This window comes from Seriola dumerili, unplaced genomic scaffold (genome assembly GCF_002260705.1).
Source record: "Seriola dumerili isolate Sdu_G_001 unplaced genomic scaffold, Sdu_1.0 BDQW01000291.1, whole genome shotgun sequence".
NCBI lineage: Eukaryota > Metazoa > Chordata > Actinopteri > Carangiformes > Carangidae > Seriola > Seriola dumerili.
The window spans coordinates 117,017-136,515 of record NW_019174546.1 but is presented as its reverse complement, the minus strand read 5'-3'; the positions used below and the strand labels follow the sequence as shown (position 1 = coordinate 136,515).

Below are 19,499 nucleotides of genomic sequence, written 5' to 3'. Positions count from 1 at the left end.
GTTCAAATGAAAATGGCTATGTCATGTGTTCATGGTTATGTCCATGCTAGCCATGTCCCTCAATCAACCCTTACACACATTGGTTTTGCATCTGGGTCTTTTCTATGTAAATTACAGCATAAATGAGCAACACTAATGAACAGTAATGGTTCAACAAATGCTAATGCTGGCGATCAATTGATTTCAATCTGTTTTGGCATTGATACATACCTAGGATTTGGAGGGTTGAGTGGTTTGGTTGCCTTATGACACAAAAATTAACTGGGAAAATCTGTGTATGCTGGTGCAAATCAGTCTTTATATCTAGTGTTTAGTGTTTCATTTTTTTTCCACACAAACAAGCAAGTTATAACAGTGGTCCGAGGGCATATACATAAGATAAAGGACCCATTTTGACCTGTTTTTACTAGTCTGTTCATATGTTCTCCAGGTGGGCAGGGTGTGGCCATCATCCTACAGAGCCCTTATCAGTGCCTTCTCCTGTCTTACTCGCCTTGATGACTTCACATGTGAGTGGATTGGCTCTGGATTCTTCTCTGATGTCTTCAAGGTGTGTGGAGATCAGTTATTACTTGCTTCGTGATGTGCTCTTATAATTTTTTTCTTTTCACTTTTATGAACTTCCTCGGTCTCTCCTTGGCTTGACTTCATCTTCTGTTCCTTTTTATCTTTTTGATGTGTTCCTGTGTCTTTTTATTCCATGCTTCCATTCATTCATCCATCTGGTGTGTTTTATAATAGGTTAGACAGTCCCTTAAATCACACATACTCATTCAACCTCACTATTGATTTCAGGATCAGAATAAAAAAAGGGGAACTTGTTGTGCGTGGCTCTCACTAATACACAATCACATTTATAAGTGAAGGAATGACACCCAAAGTCATTTTCCGTTTGATTTGACTTGTCAACTTGATGTGCTTGGTGGGTTAAAGACCGATTGTTTCTGGGCTATCTTGATCTTCACTCACGACTCTTTCATGGACATTTTTAGGTCAAGTTTCGCTGCAATCAGTTCAAAGACATCACTTAAATATGGGGTTGTTAACCCTGTTACTTTGTCCCTTCCCCCTCCAGGCATGTGAACGGGAGTCACACAAGCGCATTTAGAGTTTTTAGTTTGGCTTTGCTAAATGAACTGTTATTAACATCTATCAGCAGAGAAATTTCATTTTCTTCATTTCCTCTGGTTAGATGTATTATCAAGGCCACCGTGACACTGGGATCTTTGCAGGGCCCAGTTTAACCTAGATAAGTAGAGCTTTTCTGCATATATGTACAAGTCTGTACAAGCTTTAGGGTTAACACACAGAATAAAGTTGACGAGGATTATTATCATTTATAAGCATTTGTATTTCTGTTGTCATTCTGCGAATATTGGAATTTCAATATGAGCTTAGCTCACAATGGTATACCATGTACTGTGCATCTATGTAACAGTAGATCTCTATTGGACTGGTGAACTGGGGTGACATTCATTTTCCATTGTGTCTCTCTTTCAGGCTGTAACTTGGGCTTGGGCTGATTGATGTTACTGTTGATAGTGTCTGACAGCTGTTAGTGATGTTTGAGTGTTGTGCATCTGGTTAGGGATGGCCCGAGCCGACTTGAAAGGTCTGTAGTGGAGTAAATCAAGGCATATTTTTTGATTTATTTTTATTAGCCATATGAAGCCCATATTAAGTTATTTGTTTACTGTCACCCATTGTATTCTGGGTATGCCAGCTGTCAAAAACAACCCATTGTGTGCTTCCTGAACACTGGAGCTTATTCATAACGGACAGCACTGCAAATGAGTGAACCACAGAGCAGCACAAATAAACAACAGCGAGCAGTTTCAATTAATGATATATCCACATTTACAGCATGTATCGGTATGTGAAACAAATATGGACACTTTGGCTTAAACAGCGGTCAGTTTGCTGGTATGCCGGTGTTTGAAAACCGCTTTTCAGGTTAAGTATTTTGCTGATGCTGGAGTGAAGAGAGGCTGTCCAAACATTCTGTTACATTCCGTCTCTCCTCTCTAGAAAACACTATAGGATACACCATATGAAACATGTTAATGTATTATACACATAGAGCAAATCATCTATTGTTTGAACAGGAAAGTTATGATAGAGGCTGTAAGTTGTCTGGTATATCTTGCCTGAGTTGAACCTGCTTAAAGCTACGTGTGTACACAGCTTTATTATTGTGGATGTATGTAGGCCAAATATCACAATGTGATGCTGTAATAGCTAATTATTAATTCATTCATTGATTTAAATTGGAATTTAATGGCAACAGCACTGTAAACTTCCGACTCCCTGCATGAACGCTGCCACATCAGGTACCGCCTCGGCCTCTTGGGAAATCCCTGTCAACAACATTTTTTTCCTAGGTGAGAAAGGAATCCATAGGCAGCGAGAAGAGAGTGGAGGGAATGGCAGAGAGCTGATGAAAAGCTCAGTTGGGGCGAATGAAATGAAAAGGCGGCAGCATTAATGGAGATAGAGGTTGAGGCTAAGAGGAGGAGGAAAAAGCTTCTGATGGTGGAGAGCTGGGATGGCAAGACTTTTGAAAAGGATGAAATATGTGGGTTGAGTGAGTATAAGGGATGGGGGCAGACAAGGTTTTGGAGAAGAGGGTGATGTAGGGTTTTGCTAGAGCTGGGGTGAAAGGGAGGAGGAGAAAAGGGAGAAAAGGTTTAGAGGACAAGGACACCGGGGTTATGTTTTCCAGAAATGTGCAGTGGTGAAAAGACACATCGCAGAGGAGAGCATGCTAGAGCGGAGTTGGGAAAGGTGGGGGCGACAAGAGAGGAAGGTGGGAGAGAAAGATGGTACTACTACTGGGGGAAGATGAGGATTGGGGATGACGGTTTGTTGGAGGCCACAGCTACGAGGAGAAAGAGGGGGATCAGGGATAAATTCAGATGGGGGGATGTGAAGAGTGAAGAAGGAGGGGGGGGGGTTGGAGGAGGATAGACGGATGTGGGGGGAGGAGGCCTTCACAGGAGTGGCCATCTGTTGTTTCTGCTGTCCTGTGGCGGAGACTGTCGGCTCTTACAGCCAGGCCCCTTCCTTTGAACTTGAACAGAGAGATTTTTGTGTCTGTATGTATGAGATGGGGAGAGAGAAGCAGACACAGACACAGAGAGCTCCCTTAAACTGAAACAGACTGCATGATCCTTTATGATTTTTCCACACTACATAGAGAGATGTTTTCACTCTAGCAACAGTTTTGTCCAGCAGTGTATTTCACTGACTTTCAATGTAAACGTAAACCTATGTACTCCATATTGACTTTGTCCCATCGGTGAGTTGTCCGTCCTAATGTAAGTGATACTGCCCTCCATTGTCACTGGTTCGCTGTGGCTGTGATGATGGAAGATGGTCAGGATGACATAAAGCTGCCCACTGTTTAGTGAATATGTTTGACAGTCTCTTTGGTACCGTATTTCCATAGATTAAAGTTATCAGGATTTTCCTAGTCTGAATAGCTGTTTCCTGGGAGAGCTGTCTATCCAAAGTATGTTCCATACTTTTTGTCAAATGATATATAAATAATCATATCTAATCATATGTCATCATTTCTGTTCTCCACAATGATGCACATCAGTAGTGGACATTTGCAGTATTGAAATATCCTTTAAAAGGGTCATGATGTTTGTGATGTCCACAGCCCTCAATGTCACTGATGTGACAGTAAGTGTTTTTGCACGTATGTATGATGCTTCTTCCTGTTCTGTATTCTTTGTCTGGAGCTCTTGATTATGTTTGAATAGGCTCTTTGTTGCTGGACGATGCCTACCTATATACACAGGAGTATCAAGTTCGTCTTTTCAAACTACTGGATTAAAAGCTGCTTTGTGATCTAAATATGTCTCTGCTGCCAGGAAGTGAGTAAGCACGTGCAGGTAGATAGATCAGTGTGCAGCAGCTCAGTCATCTGGTGTTCTGCTGACTGTGGTTTGCTAGTTGATATTTCCTATTTGCATGCACTATGAGTGCATTTAGAAGAACTTCAATTCTTGGTAATTAATTTGTGTCATGGCATCTCTGAAACAGGTTGTAAGACGACCTGAGTTCACCTTTCTGTTTCAAAGACAGTGACTGAGGCAAGAAAAAGTAATGCACGTTGGCTCCTGGTCTTTAATAGTACTAAAAAAAATATTGTATTGTATTACTGCTTCGATGCAGAGATTAAATGTGCTAAGTGCTCTTTTAAAGGCTTTTCACTTAATAGAAATGGACTACAGCTATTTTTGGTGAGTACATGTCAGTCAGTGTGTAAATTACTCCAAATTAAAATCTTTGAATTTCAGTTCACTCCTGAACACATAATACTGCTTGTTCCTAGTCAGAAATAATGTAAACGTGCATCTTGGTTACTCTACTCCACTTGAAGAACAAGATTATCTTACTGCACGAGTGGTATATTAAAGCAACATATGTATCGTTTTAAACTTCAGCAGGAAGGATTTCAGTGCTGTCTTTATGCCATGACCTGTCTAGTGTGTTTGCTTGCCTTGCACCCAAAGCATGCTGGGATAGGTCAACAATGAATGGATGGATGAATGGATGGTGGTATGGTGATGCCTTCACTTAATTTTAGATTAGATGGAAACCAAAATCCCAATGCAGCATAATACAAAATTGATTGTGCAGGTCTGGACTGACACATTTATTTTGTCATGGCTGGTCAGCAATGACTGACCTCATTTCAGTTCTCTTTTATGTGCTGCCTTCCTTTTCTGCTTACTCTGTTTAATGCTGCAGAGACAGAGACAGATTTTTTTTTTCCACTCACCATTAAAAGAAGAGCAGTGTTTCAAGCTATTAAAGTGATTGTTAGTAACACAAACTGAAAATTAAACAGAATAGTTTTGATTTACTGTTGAATGAAACGGTCATATTTTCAATCCCAGTTTTTATAGCCATCTGAATAAAGGTTATGTTCGGTGTAGTTCATACATAGTGATTTAACCATTGTTCATGTCGTATTTGACTGTACTTGCAGCATGTTGAAACATGGCATCATTTGACTGTTTTACAGGTACGTCATCGAGCTTCAGACCAAGTTATGGCTCTAAAGATGAACAAGCTCAGCAGCAACAGAGCTAACATGTTGAGAGAGGTCCAGCTAATGAACCGGCTTTCACATCCAAACATACTCAGGTTGGTAACTGAATAAATTATTGATCTAAACAAGTGGGGGGAGCTTACTAAAGATTTTAAGCCAGACTTAAAAATGTCTGAATTTTATTTTGTTTTTGAAACTTTGTTTGTTCTTCTATTGGGAAAGCAGCTTTAAAGTTGCATTTATGTTAATCATTAGACAAAGCAAGCAAAATAATGTGATAATTCTCCACTTTGTTGTTGTAGTTAACTCTTCATGTAACATGAGCTACTTTGTAAAACGTGATTAGCCCTGGGAGATTATTGGTAGTGATTTCCTTTTAGCATGTCTAATGGTCAAATCCAAAAGGTCTGTTATGTATCAGTGTACTATAAGACATTCAACAATAAGATGCCAGTAATAACTTGGAATAAGCTCGCTTTCATAAATTCACAATAGGCTTATTCTAAGGCTTAAGAGTTTAGGTCACTCAGGAACTGCTAATAATAAATGAAGAATAAATCCTCATTATTTCTGTGTAAACAGTGTCACACATTATATTAGTCATTTCCTGTAAAGCTTGCCTCTTTGGTTATAAATTAATATATTTACTCATATGGTCTGCCTCTGCCTTTACCTCCTCTCTCACTTGTTCATGAGTCTGTGGTTGTGACCTGTTTCCTCTGGGGTTGACTAGAAACTGTGTCAAACACAGAGCCTATTAACAATGGATTTTCTAAACTGCCAGCTCCTGTTAGAGCTGCAGCAGATGCCCTACAGGCTAAAACTCGAGGAGCACCCGTTCTATCACAAGGGAACAGGACGAGGCTGTGAACGATCACATTCATTTTTTTTTTTTAATGTAGAGATCCTAGTCAATAATTGTTTTGACAAAATGGACATAGCATGATACTGTGTGAGCCCCTTACACCTGGTTCTGTGGCCCTGCAGTTTTAGTGTTGCCTCTTTTTCACATTTTTCAGACTTTGGCTTTAGCAGACACCATTAATGGAAAACCAATTTTTTAGAAGCACTGCATAATAATGGCTGTGTTTTGTGAGCTGACCAATCACGGTTAAGTGGAGGTGAGACTTCATGAAGCATAGAGAGCTGATTGGCTTTTCCACCTCAATACCCAAAGCACAGGCAGTCTAATCTTTGGTCAAACTCAATATGCCAAAACCTAAACCGATATGCCGATATGTGTTATCGGTTGGACGCGAATGCAAAATTACTTTTTCTTCATTTTTTTTATCACTGTTAAATGCCCACCAGTTACTTTTAGAAAAGGTTTTAAATGGCTGCTACTAATTTATAAATCGGTTAACAGTGTCTTTCATATGCTTGACAAATATAAACCCAGTAGGTCTCTTAGATCTTGTGGGAGTGGTCAGCTAGTAGCACGTTGTTCTTCTGTGGCTTTAATTGATTAATTTCCCTTCTGCAATTTATGTCCTCTTTTAGAATTTGGGACACCTTGTTACTGCACTTCCACTTTTTTTGTGGTTGTTATTTTTTGTCTATTTGTATTTTATTTTATAATTTTATTCCTTTTAATTGATTTTATTTCCTTTTTTATTGTGTTTGTAGCTTGTGGAAAGCACAGTGAATTGCTTCTGTGCTATACTGAGCTAACAGACGCTATAAAAATAAACAGCCTTGTGCTTTATGACTGGAAAATAAAAAGTCAGAAGACAAAATAAAACTTTATAGCCAGTCCACGCAAATTCATTGACACTGACTACGATGCCCCAGAATAGTGTAGTTCTTGCTTTTTGTTGTAAACACTTTCATTCAAATTGACATTCTGCTCCGAGCTCCTAAGTGGGAGAGTGCGTGTTTATGAACACGCACATACGTGCGTAAATATTTGTGTGTGTGTATTTGTGCACACACACATGCACCGTATCTTTTTACAATGCCATCTTTGTTGAGCATGCCGAGTGGATTGTGTGTCTGTCTGTGTGTTAACAAGCAGGCACTGAGGGGGTCATTGTTAGCTAAAATCTAACAAGGACCCACAAAGTTGACCTTTTCATTGCCTCCTGAATTATGAGGCCTTCAGCGCTCCTCATGAGCAAAGTTGTTTCATATGTTACTCTACACACACGCACGCACTTAGACGCACACACACACACACACACACACTGACATCGTTTCACTTTGATTGAAGGAGTGCATGCGTCCTCTCTGAGTTAAAGATATTTTCCAACCTTTTGGGCTCATGAACCCCGTCAAAAGTAGTAGTAGTAGTAGTAGTAGTGTTGTCTCAAACGAAAAGGCAATTTCTCTCTATTGCTAATGATGGGAAAGGTGGAGGCAGAAATGGATGGAATGCTGATGAACCAACTGAGCTGTTATTTTCCCTCTGTTAACAGACAGTCTCGCAGTAATGGCTTGTGTGGTCTTGCCCAGTGGAGTTTCACATTTTTTCTTAACAGCAGAGAAGACCATGCAGGTGTTTTGTTAACACATTTCTATCTTATTTTAATCTAAACTAAACTATGACCCTACAGAGCAAGTGATTGAACTAGGAAACTCCACCTTTGTTCAGATTGTGAAAAAGTAGATAAGACAGATTTAAGCCATTTTATACAAATCAACAACAAATGTCCTGCATTATTCAACAATACCTTCATTTTGCATGTCTTATGTTGTTTTTGTAGGTTCAAGGGAGTGTGTGTCCACGAGGGACAGCTTCATGCTCTGACGGAGGTAGGAGATCACACACAAACACACCATCTCACATTAAAGCAAAAAAAAAAAACAAAAAAACAATGACGTGTGAGATCAAAGTGTTTCTACTAATGAAAGGTGGGATACAGATAGGCTTAAAATATGTTCCAGTTTCTTCTTGTGTCTACTAGTAAATGTGAGCCCTGAGTGTGTGTTTGTATATAATTTCCTACTGTTTTCAGGTGAACATCACGTCATCCATGAACACAACACAGTAACACACCAGTCTGTAATTGTAGGACACCTCAAGAACTGAATGTTCTTATGTATACATAACACTTAGGCTGTGTGTGTCTCTGTAAGAGGGAAAATTTGATACAGGCAGCTAATAAAACTTCCAGAGAGACTTAATGTGAGGACATTCACCATTAGAGTGACGGTGAGCAATACTGTATCTTCAGGCTGCGCATAACCTATATTTAACCTGTCTATGTTCCTCTGTGTTTCTCTGTGTGTCTGTGTGTGTGAGGGAGAGCGGGAGAGACTTTGTGGTTGTAATAGTCATTAATTAGTCATGAAAATGCTTGATTAGCAGTTGATATATTAGATTAATAAAACTTCCCAAGACCACAGGTAAAATTGAAAATTGAAAATTGTAAAAAAAAAAAAAAAAAAAAAAAAAATTTATTATTTGACTTTCAGGAAACAGGAAACATTGCTGAATGATGGATTCTAGATATGACAATTATACTAAAATAAATGAAAATGTCTTGTAGAGCTGAAACTATTAGTTGATTAATTGATAAGTCGATTTGCTGGCTGCAGCTTCTCCAGTGTGAGAAGTAATTGGTGCTTTTCCTCGTCTTGCATTATAGTAAAGTTTAGACTACTGGTCAGACAAATATATGAAAACATATAAAAAGATGAAGATGTCACCCTGGGCTCTGGGGAATTGTGATGAGTATTTTTTTATTTTATTTCTGCCCTTTATGCACTAAATGACTAGTCAAGTAATAATCATCAGATAATCTTCAGTTGCAGCTCAAAGTTCTTGCAATGTTTCCCAGCTGCTTGATTCACAAATTCTGTTTTTTTTTTATTTAGGGATGATGGTGGTTTTACACACATTCATTACAGATGCACACATGTACAAGTACATACAGACACACGCACATTCAGTACACTTCAACAGTTCAACCAGCGACTTAAGCTGCATCTCTGCAGACACGCTTGTAATTGAACACATATGCAATGGTCAAACACATGTAAACGTGGACAGACGGTACAAAACATACGATTCATCCCAGTCAGAAGAAAGACCACACTGTTGAACGGTGTTAAAGATCCTTCCAGGCGCACATGTGTGCTTGATTACACTGTTGCGCTGCACAGTGAATTAGCTTATTGTAGCCTTGACAAACAAAGACAAACACCAACCTTCTGCAGTTACAGAAGAGAACGCATTTTAAGAAACTTACATACACACATAACTTTTTTTCCTACACTCAAGTTGCAAAGCGAATCCACCTATTGTAAGACGCACATATGTGCACGCTCACTGCGGTTGGTCTTGTTTTCCTGCTGCAGGGTAAACAGATCCTGTTGTGTCATGTCAGGACCTAACTGAATGCTCTGACCCTGTTAGCAGGCCCATGCTGTTTTGTTACCTGACCCCTACTATGAGGCCGTGCTCAGAGGAAATGGAGAATAAAGTTACTGCATGGCCGCAAGCCACCTCACCTTACTCTCTCATACACAGACGCACATGCAGACACACAGGCAAGCACACATAAGTCCAAGTCCAACAGAAAAAATAAACAAAACTGTTTGGTGAAGTATCTTTCCCCTAAACATTTACTAAATGAACCTGAAGCCACAGTCAAGAAGCGTTAGAACTGAGCAGCACGGCCTCCATTGACTGTTAATAAACTTGTTTGTTGCTTTTAACAGTAGGTACAGCCGTAGTTGTACGTTTTTATAACACTTTACACTTCTCCAAAACATCTCACATAGTGTAAATAAAGTAAAGTATAGCAGGTATAAAGTGTATTATAGGTATATGCTGGTGGTTTTTTTTATGTCAGGTTCTGCAAGGCCTACTTAAGATAAAACCTATAAGTTTACAAATTGTGTAATAGTTAACTAGCTTGTCAAGGTACTCAGGACTATTTCACGACAGACTGGCACCAGTATAATGTATCATAGTGAGAATGAACCCTTGAAGACTCTGTCAGATGTAGAGAATGATTTAAAGTGTTGAACCTCGTTCTGTCTCTGCTGAATCTCAATTTAATGCACCTTATAGGAAATGCTACTGCAATTATAATCTGGGCTAATGGTAAGTCATGACCCATGGCAGGATTATACTGCTGTTTGAAGCTGTTCCCAGCAGCAAACAAAGAATCTTTTGTTTGAGTCTCTCCAGGGTTTTTAACCTGGACCACAGACAGTGAAGCTGAGCAATTTCCACTACAGTTGCCGTATGTTTTTCATTTCCTCACCACTCTACATTGTACGTGATCAAGCCGAGGCACTTATGTGGCTGAAACATGTGCTATGTGAAGTAATTACTGTGGTTATCAGTAACTCCACGAATAGGATAAAGCAAATTCCAGGGGAAAATGCCATGCCGGAGTAAGAGGCTTTTTTTTTCGAATGGGATTTTATTCCCATTCAGTTACTTAAAGTTGACACAGCAGGTGCACTCCTCCGCTTAAACCATGTGATTTGCATTTTGGACCAGGCACGCACCGCGCTCGCTGCATATTCGGTCAATGTGAGGATAAAATCAGCTCCATCTACATCTTAAATGAGATAATAAAGGAAGGAAGTTGGATTAGTCTGAGTTTTAATTGTCTCCAGTGGAGTTTTCCCCAGGCAGACAACAGATGTTGAAATCTGTAGCTGTACTGAGGAATTTGTTGGACAAATACTGTAATCCTCTGACATCTTGAAATGGGGTGTTTATGTGTGTGTGTTTATATGCGTGTGTGTGTGTGTGTGTGTGTGTGTGTTAGACAGAACATTTGAGGGTACAAGGCTAAAGGGAGCTCAGCCTTTTTTGGGGGTGGGGATTTGACTTTGACACTATATGCACAGGTACACAGATCCTTTTACTCTACAAGTCCCCAGACTATTTAAACATTGTGTTACTTTCTTTAGTGAGTCCTCAGACTGACGTAGAATTTCAAAATAATAGCAATAAACCATTATCTGATTACCCCATGAGCTGTAATGGACTATTGTCTCTGAGTGGTTGATTAGGATTTAAAATTGAAACAGAACAGCTACTAAGATCATTATTTAGGATTGAAAATGAATACATGTTTCATTACCTTGGATCGCATTTAAATAGAATACATGGCTGAAAAACTGTTGTAGGAGTAAATGATGCAGAATGTAAATTACATGTTAGATAATAGCCAGTGACTTATTATTTTTATTAGGGTACACTACACAACTTATTTACACAATTTATCAAATGAGATTTGTTTTCATTGACATTTTTATTTGCGCTGTAACAAACAGCCAAGTCTCTCCCTAAAATGTAAAAACATTATATGACATACTTACAACAACTTAAGCTTCCTTATTTCTCGCTGACATGTTTGCATGTCATTGAGTTTAACATGATTTAACATGATAGATTTTCTCTGTCAAATATCCTGGGATCTCATCCAGACTGAACCAATTATTTACTTGTTTCTAAGACTTTTTATTTACAGAAGAATACTCGATTGAAAACTCAACACAGTCTGTATCTTTTGATGTTGTAACACTTCATCTTTCTGTGGAAGCTGAACCCTCACGGCGGTTTATATTCGATAAGTGGTAGTGTGACTGTGGATGTGATTCTGGAAAAATCATACACAGCTTAGGGTAAATAATGAAATTTGTTATCGTTGAGCTGATAGAAAACAAACTGTTTTGGTCTAGTTTCATCTTTTTAAGCCCCTTTCATACAGAGTTCTACATTGTTACAATTTAAGATTAGCAGAAAATTAGAATTAATCTGACCAGAAGCCCAGTTTATTGCATTGCGTGAAGAAGTAGAGCCCTCCTCTCTTCACCATCAGCCCCCTTTGTCCTAATTCCGTGCTTGTCAGCCATAACCAATAACCAGAACTAAACCGGACCATCTCTTTATCCCATCTCAGCTCTCCCTAGTTAACCACTGTTGTTCGTGATATCCGACATGGGATTTAGTGTGTGTTTGCATGCAACCGGCAAGGTCAGACAAGTTCTTCTGGATCAAAGCTGACAGGCGCAGTAAAGGACCCTCCCAGCACGCTGAGCTGATTTGCCCTCTTGGCTGCCCACTCTTCAGCCTGAACGATGGTCAGAAGGTCCACATTCATGTAGAAGAGCAGCTGCTCTGTAGAGATCAAGCCAAATTTTGTTCAGCCAGTTGTTTGATACCCCTGCCAGGCAGACAGGTAGGCTGTCTGTAGCCATCGGTCGTCAGGCAGTTGGTTCGCAGAATGTAGTTAAGCAGTACCTTTTATGTAGTTTGTCTGTATATTTTTAGCCAGGTAGCGAGCGGGTTAGTCAGCACACCACTTGACCAAGTAATTCTCAGGTCTGTTCTTTCTGTCACTGAGAACAGAGAGTTATGTTGCTATGATTAGAGTTGTCACACCAACTGAGTTCAAACTTCTCACATTTAATTCCTGTGAGAAGTCATTTGACATCTCCTCACATTTAATGTCACTAATAAATTATTGTTTAACACGTAATGTCTTTGAATTTGTGGAAGCTTTACGGCACAGTTTTTTCTGTAGCTGTTAACATTCAAATTTAAACAATTTCCTAGATTCATTTCTTTTACCCATCACCATTCTTTTACCCATCACCAAACCTTTTTACCCTCTGAATATGTACGTATATCCTCACCTTTGAACACTCTGAACCCTCTTTGGTGACTAGGGTGTGGTTAAGGTGAGGGAATATTGTGGTAATGGTTGATCAAAAAGTGTAAACATTAATTGCAGGTCTGTGATGGGACACAAACTCTGTTTATTTATGCCTTGTTACATAAAGGACACACTACTTCCTGAACTGACATCGCATGTTTGCATTGGATGTAAATCAGGTGCAGAGGAGCAGAATTATCCAGCATGAATGTAATGACTCAGAAAAAATGATGTTCTAACTCTCCCTCTTCTTACACCTACTGTTGCTGTGGCTTTATGAAAGACCTTGTCTGTTGAAGACTTTGTGAAGCTTGTGAGTGGTGTGGATGTGGAACAAATGAAAACATGTTTATCACTGTTTATCGTTGGTCTGCTTGTAAAGCGCTACGTTCATGTGCTTGAGTGCCAATATAGCGTATTCACCTGTTCATTCATTTGTGCGTCGATCTCTCTCTGTCTCCAGTACATCAATGGCGGAAACCTGGAGCAGCTTCTCGACAGCAACAAACACCTGACTTGGCCCACCAGGGTGAAACTGGCCAGCGAGATCGCCAGCGGTCTGGCCTACTTGCACTCTAAAGGCATATTCCACCGAGACCTCACCTCCAAGGTTAGCTAGCCAGACAGGCTAATTGGTCATTAAGAGGAGAAACCGTAGCTAAAAATAAGACTACAGCTCTGCTTGTGTCCCCAGCACAACAAAGCAGTGGCTGTACGTTTGTATTTTTATTATGTGTATGTATAATATTTTTGCTATTGTATTGTATTAAAGCAGCATCACTTGAAAAACATCTTTTAACATTTTTACATTTTAACAACATATCTTTTCCATAAGTCTGTTGAAAAAATTTATTACAAGCATTTTGTGTCGAGAAGAATACAGTGAGATTAGTTCAAATGTTGATTTTGTGTTTACCTTCTTCAGTGGTTTTAGATGGCCCAGGACTTTTGTACTTAAGATATTCAAATATTAGCTGGTTTTTGACAGCTCTAAGTGCATTAATACTGTTTGGTGACTGGAATAATGAAGCGACCTCTGGACGTCAGGCTTGGAGTTTAGATTATATTATAGATATTCGTGTCTTGCCACACTTATCTGTTCTTGTAGTCTTAGACCTGCTAACCTCTCTGTACGGAACACAGCGTCACTGTCAGATGTGATAATCTGTACCAGGCAGCCTCTAGTTTTCCAACTTGACCCAGAGCCATGTTGGCATGGAGCAGGGACAGTACGCACTCTGCTGTAAACCCTTCATTCATTGCCTGTGTAAGATTATAGGTGGTCATCTGCAGAAGAATACGAAAGTGCACAGAAAGCAATGCTTTTAAGTGAAATCTTTCATTGGAACAGATAAGAGAACAACAAGCTGATACTGGGGGTTGAATAATGTTTTCATAGCCTTTCTAGATTATAGTTCCTCAAATTAATACACAGTGCTCATGACTCATACCTCCGTCCTGAAAGTCAATAAACAGAGCAGCTTTCTCTCTTTTTCTTTATATTTTATTTCATGCTTTATACTTTTTCCAAACACTCTCTCCTTCCAACTGTTACTTTATCCTGTGTTATAGATATGCTGTATTTTTAGGGAGCTACATGTTGATGTACCCTTCCTTTATAAAGGAGTGATAAGATATAAATTTCCAAAGCTTAGAGGAAATACCCATGCCCAATTAGGCATTTGCACAGAGACATATTCACAGCACTTACAGCTGACTACATAATGCCACATAGTACAAGGAGTGAAGGGCAAGGTTCAGCTCAACTCAGTATCCGTGGCTGCCAAATGTCAGTTTAACTGTAATGTTACGCAAGGTTGTGCAGATGATGTCAGGATGCAGGTACTTTTCTGTACAGCTTCATTTCAACACTGCTTGGATAATATTGCAACAAATGGTAACTGTTGAGTTAGAAATAGCTAATTTTAGAGTGAAGAGGAAAAGTCCAAACTTTGTAGGAATGCATATTGAAATGTCTTGTTGGTTCCTCTTTTCTGATGTACACAGAATAACAATGTACAGTGAACTGTTATTGAAGGCTTAAGTCCAAGTTCAACTAGGAAGTAGAGGTCTGACTGATGTTGCCAAGCCCACAAAGTGTTGCTTTTTTTTAATCCCCCTGTGTTGCAACTTCCTCAGCTAAATGTGTTAATGATGATAATGTTTTTCTGTGTTCACAGAACTGCCTGATCAAATGTGATGAAAATGGCTACACAGCGGTGGTGGGAGACTTTGGCCTGGCGGAGAAGATCCCCACTAATCTGTAAGGAGTATTCCACTGATCACTGCTCTACATACATATACCCAGTGTTACATCCTTATTAGTTAATAAATAATAACATCTAATCTAACCTAATGAGTATGCAGAGTGAAAAGAGGCTGCTCAATGTGTTAAAATTGTTGGGAAATTATCACCCAACTCTGACAGAGCTTTGTAGCCTCTTGTAGCTGTCTGTTTTAATTTATGTGGTTGTGTCACAGCTGTTCTTGTCCCTTGTAGGTAGCTATTTCCTGCAAAAAAAAAACCCCTCTCTGAATACCTCATGTACACCACCTGCCAATCATCAAACAGCAAACAGTTAGTGAGTGGCTGATGAACAAAGTCGAGCATGTATCAGTTAAAGCCCCAGATATATTCCTCAGAAAACCAGAGCTGAAAGGAGAGTGAATATTGGACGACAGATGATACATGACTCACAGTGAATGCTAATGATGTTCTGTGCCTGCTTGCTTTATAACTACACAGTTGTTTTGTTAATAATTTAGCAGCAATATCTTAATAAATCTCATTAACACTTTGAAAAAAAACCTGTCAAAATATGGAGCGTTACATCTGGTGCAGATACAGAATATCAGCACAGGTGTGATCATTTTCTCCATGCTTGCTCTCCACTTGAATGTTTTCTTTTCTGTTTTTGCTGTTGTGGCTATTTGTAACTCACTTAAGTGATTTTTCCCTCCTCCTCAGACCAGGCGCAGGGTTATTTATTAACACATGGGTCAGCCACTAACATCAACCGCAGGCTGTACAGATTACATTCTCTGCTTTAGTGTTTTGATAACAGGAGGATACTATCAGTGCAGGGCTCTAGTTTCTAATGCTGCAGCAGCACACAGAAGGAGGGGCCTTGTCTTAAGGAACAGAGTGAATTACACTTACATAAAATGATTGTATGTCTTTGCATGAGGAGGTGGGCATGCAAACATGTTTGAATAATGCACAGAATATAGCCACACTTTAAACTCACACGATTTGTGTGATTTGTCAGGAAATGACACATTTTCTTTGCACACAAAGATTTGAGATGCAAGATCTCTGTCACCCAGTCTAAATCCAAACAGAGCAACAGCTACAGAACTGAAAGGATTAGAGAGTAAAGATTCTTTATACACACCATCTACCGTCTTTTTAAAACAGATTGAAGCCTGGTACGAGTTAAAGCTGCAGTTATGCTTTAGCTAGAGGGTAAACACACAGAGCAACAGGCTAATTCTGACTAGAGTTGGCTTAGCTTTCATATTTGCCTGTTTGCACTGTTGTCTTCTCTCAGCTTCTTTTATCTATCAGGTTGTTCATATTAACATTACAAAGTCAGTCTGGAGAAATGACTTCAAAAGCTCTCAAACAGACTTTTTTATTAAGTGCTAACACGTCAACACAGGTGCAATAGCAGGCAGTTATTGGAAAGCCCACCCTTGTGTTTTTTTCTCCTGCTGCTTACATCTTTTATTTACACATAACAAGGACAGGGTCAGGTCAGGGGTCACCTCCTGGTGGTGCTATTGGCCAGAAGAGGATTAATTCAAACCAACGTTTCTCCGGCTCGAAAGGTTTACACACAAACCGATAGTGAATATGCTCTGACTTTTCTTCAAGCTAGATGCTCTGTGTAAACATGGTGTTATTATATTACTCAACCAGGAACACAGAGTCCAGGAGTCAGCTCAAAGCCTCTCAAGTTGCTTGAACTTTCTGGCGCGGATGACTTCCTCATTTTGATGACATGTTGCATATAATCTGTCAAACGTGTGTATGTGTGTGTGTGTGTGTGTGTGTGTGTTGTATTCAGTGCCGAGGGAGAGAAGCTCTCGGTTGTCGGTTCTCCTTTCTGGATGGCTCCAGAGGTGCTGAGAGATGAACCCTACAATGAGAAGGTAAAGTCACCAGCTTTGACCTTTGACCTTTGCAAAAGTTAATACCAAGTAGTGGCATTAGTAAAGATGATTTGGAAAATAAACTCAAATATACTAAACATTAGATTAGTTTGCTTTGTAACAAAGGTTGGAAAAACTAGAAAGAATGTAGAATTTAGAGAGTTGTATTACAGACAGGAAGGAAAGAAACTAAGGTAAGAAGTGAATTAATATTAGGGAATTTCCCAGAATGAAGAAAAACTTAAACAGTTTGCATTTATCTGTGTTTGTGTTCATTTTTGTGTCTATCTATTTTTAGGCCGATGTATTCTCCTATGGAATAATCTTGTGTGAGATCATTGCAAGGATCCAGGCTGACCCTGACTTCCTACCCCGCACGGAGGTGACTACTCATCTCACCTCTTTCTCACCCTGTTGTTTGCTTTGTATACAGGTTGATCTCTTGGTATCCCATAATCCTCACCCTGTTTACGCCGTGGAACATTCACATGACACACATACAGCTGAAATGTTTGTCCATCCGATTCTGCTGAAATTATAACTGAACTTTAAATATTTAGAAGTAGTTCATTTGCTGTACCTTGTCATTATTTTGTTTGTTTCATATGGGAAGTAATACTCACAAGTTTATATTTATATTAACTTAACAAACTTAACTAATGTGAATATAGATGGGCAGAAACTCAGTTCAGTGCACACAGTTGTCGTCTTATTAGGAGCTAAGAACATCTACAGTTTAGTTTACAAACTTATTGTAACTGCCATTGAAAATACAAAATGTAAGTTGTTGAAATCTGCAGAAACCCTAATGTGAAATCACACCCACAGTCTGTGTTGTTAAAGATTTGGGGTGGAATAATCAGTCTAATGTAGGCTTCCTTACCTGCCATGCAGAACTCAGTGTGAATTGAAAAGCATGATAACTGTTAAATAGGATCATCCCTTGCATTGCCGTGTGGATTGAACATTTAAACCAGGCTTTACAAGAGAATCCAAGCTCAGAAATGAGACTTTGGTTATTAGACCTTGATAGTCCACTTGGCAGTCAGCAGGACCATGTCAGAGGGATTAGTTTGATGTGAAGCTGGCTTTGGCACAAGAGTAACAGTGAGTAAAACATCTGATGAAGCTCTGCCTATCGCTTTATCTTTCTTGTCAGAGAGGTAACTGTGAATTTCCTGTTTAACTTTCATACTGTACATTCAAACCTCTTTGTCTCTCCCTCTTGAGCAGAACTTCGGCCTGGACTACCACACGTTCCAGCACATGGTTGGAGACTGTCCGCCTGACTTCCTCCAGCTGGCTTTCAACTGCTGCAATGTGAGCCCACCACACTCCTGTCCTGTCCACTCTGTGTCCGTTTTTTCTCAAATCGGAATAGTGATATTTGATGAGGTGTTCATGACGAACTTTTCTACATCCAAGACACACGTGTGTGTCTGCCTCGGTTGTTTCTACAATTTCTTCTGTTTCATTTTTAATTTCTTAAGTAACTTTTATTTTAGTCATCAGAAATAGAGCGGCAATCTGATTATGCGAATAATCTGATTTAGCCCACTATCCAGGGGGTCTTCTATTCTCTAAAAGCTGGATCAGTTACTTGGCAGACTGACCTTTTCACAACATCCATACACTGATTTGTTGTTAAATTGATTAACTGATGAAATAGGGAGTAAAAGGAATAATAAGTAGGTCAAACCAACCATAACAGATATGTTTTTTTTCATGAGATTTATCCAGTTGTAATGCTCAGACTGGAATTGTGATTTTTAAAAAATTTTTTTTTTATTCTCTAATATAATTACAAACCACAGAGGATGAGAGCATTAAAGTTTTTGGAGCACCCTGCTGATTGAGCCGAGATTGGCTCCCTCCATCCCTGCTCATCCTTGTCTGTTGTGATGCTTTTATCATCCTTGTCTCCCTTATTTTCAATCCAAGTCGTTCTCCAGAGAACCCCTGTCTGAATTTCATTTTTTAAATAGTCAGTGTTACAGATTCTTTCTTGGATCTGACTCCAGTCTCTTTGCACTTCGTAGTTAGCTTTGTGTCTTTTAGCCACATTTTTTCCCCCCATCTTGTTTTTCCACTTTCTTTCCCCCTCCCTGCAGCCTGTCTCCCTTCTCCATCTCCCACCTCTTCCACACCATCTATCTACCTCTCTTAATTCCTCACAATTTTCTCTTCTTTTATCTTCAACTTCAGCCCCAAATGTTTCTCCTTCCTCCCATCTCACATTTTGAACATCAGTATATCCCTGTTCAAGGAAAGAACACCCAGATATTTTTGCTAAAGACATCTGAAAATGTAACTGACACAATGAGTAGCTCCAGGAAGGAGGTTATGTTTTCGCCCATCTGTTTATTTGTCAGCAGCATTACACAAAAAATACTGAACCGATTTGGACCAAACTTAGTGAAGGAATGCGGCGCAGGCCAGGGAAAACCCATTCACTTTTGAGACAGATCCAGATCATATACTATGAATTTGAATGTTTTTCTCTGAAGCCTGGTGTACATTGTTGGACATTGGCCTCGGCAGATGTCTGCCTCTTTGCTTTATCTTTGCATTTGTACCACTACCATTCATCCTTTGTACCATATCACAAAGGAAACACAGTGTCAAGGCTTGTGGAGGCATCAGCTCTGGTGTTG

At 39.5% G+C, this 19,499-nt stretch overlaps 1 protein-coding gene across 1 annotated transcript in view; it reads left to right on the top strand.

The window, feature by feature from the left end:
• The window catches only part of tesk2 (testis-specific kinase 2), a 30,182-nt gene that overhangs the window by 4,497 nt on the left and 6,186 nt on the right, over positions 1 to 19,499 (top strand). Inside the window, exons 3-10 of the mRNA XM_022758152.1 lie at positions 431 to 550; positions 5,039 to 5,160; positions 7,768 to 7,816; positions 13,154 to 13,300; positions 14,871 to 14,953; positions 16,761 to 16,845; positions 17,144 to 17,227; positions 18,079 to 18,165. Of these exons, the coding sequence (XP_022613873.1) occupies positions 431 to 550; positions 5,039 to 5,160; positions 7,768 to 7,816; positions 13,154 to 13,300; positions 14,871 to 14,953; positions 16,761 to 16,845; positions 17,144 to 17,227; positions 18,079 to 18,165 (777 nt within the window). The remainder of the gene's footprint in view (positions 1 to 430; positions 551 to 5,038; positions 5,161 to 7,767; positions 7,817 to 13,153; positions 13,301 to 14,870; positions 14,954 to 16,760; positions 16,846 to 17,143; positions 17,228 to 18,078; positions 18,166 to 19,499) is intronic.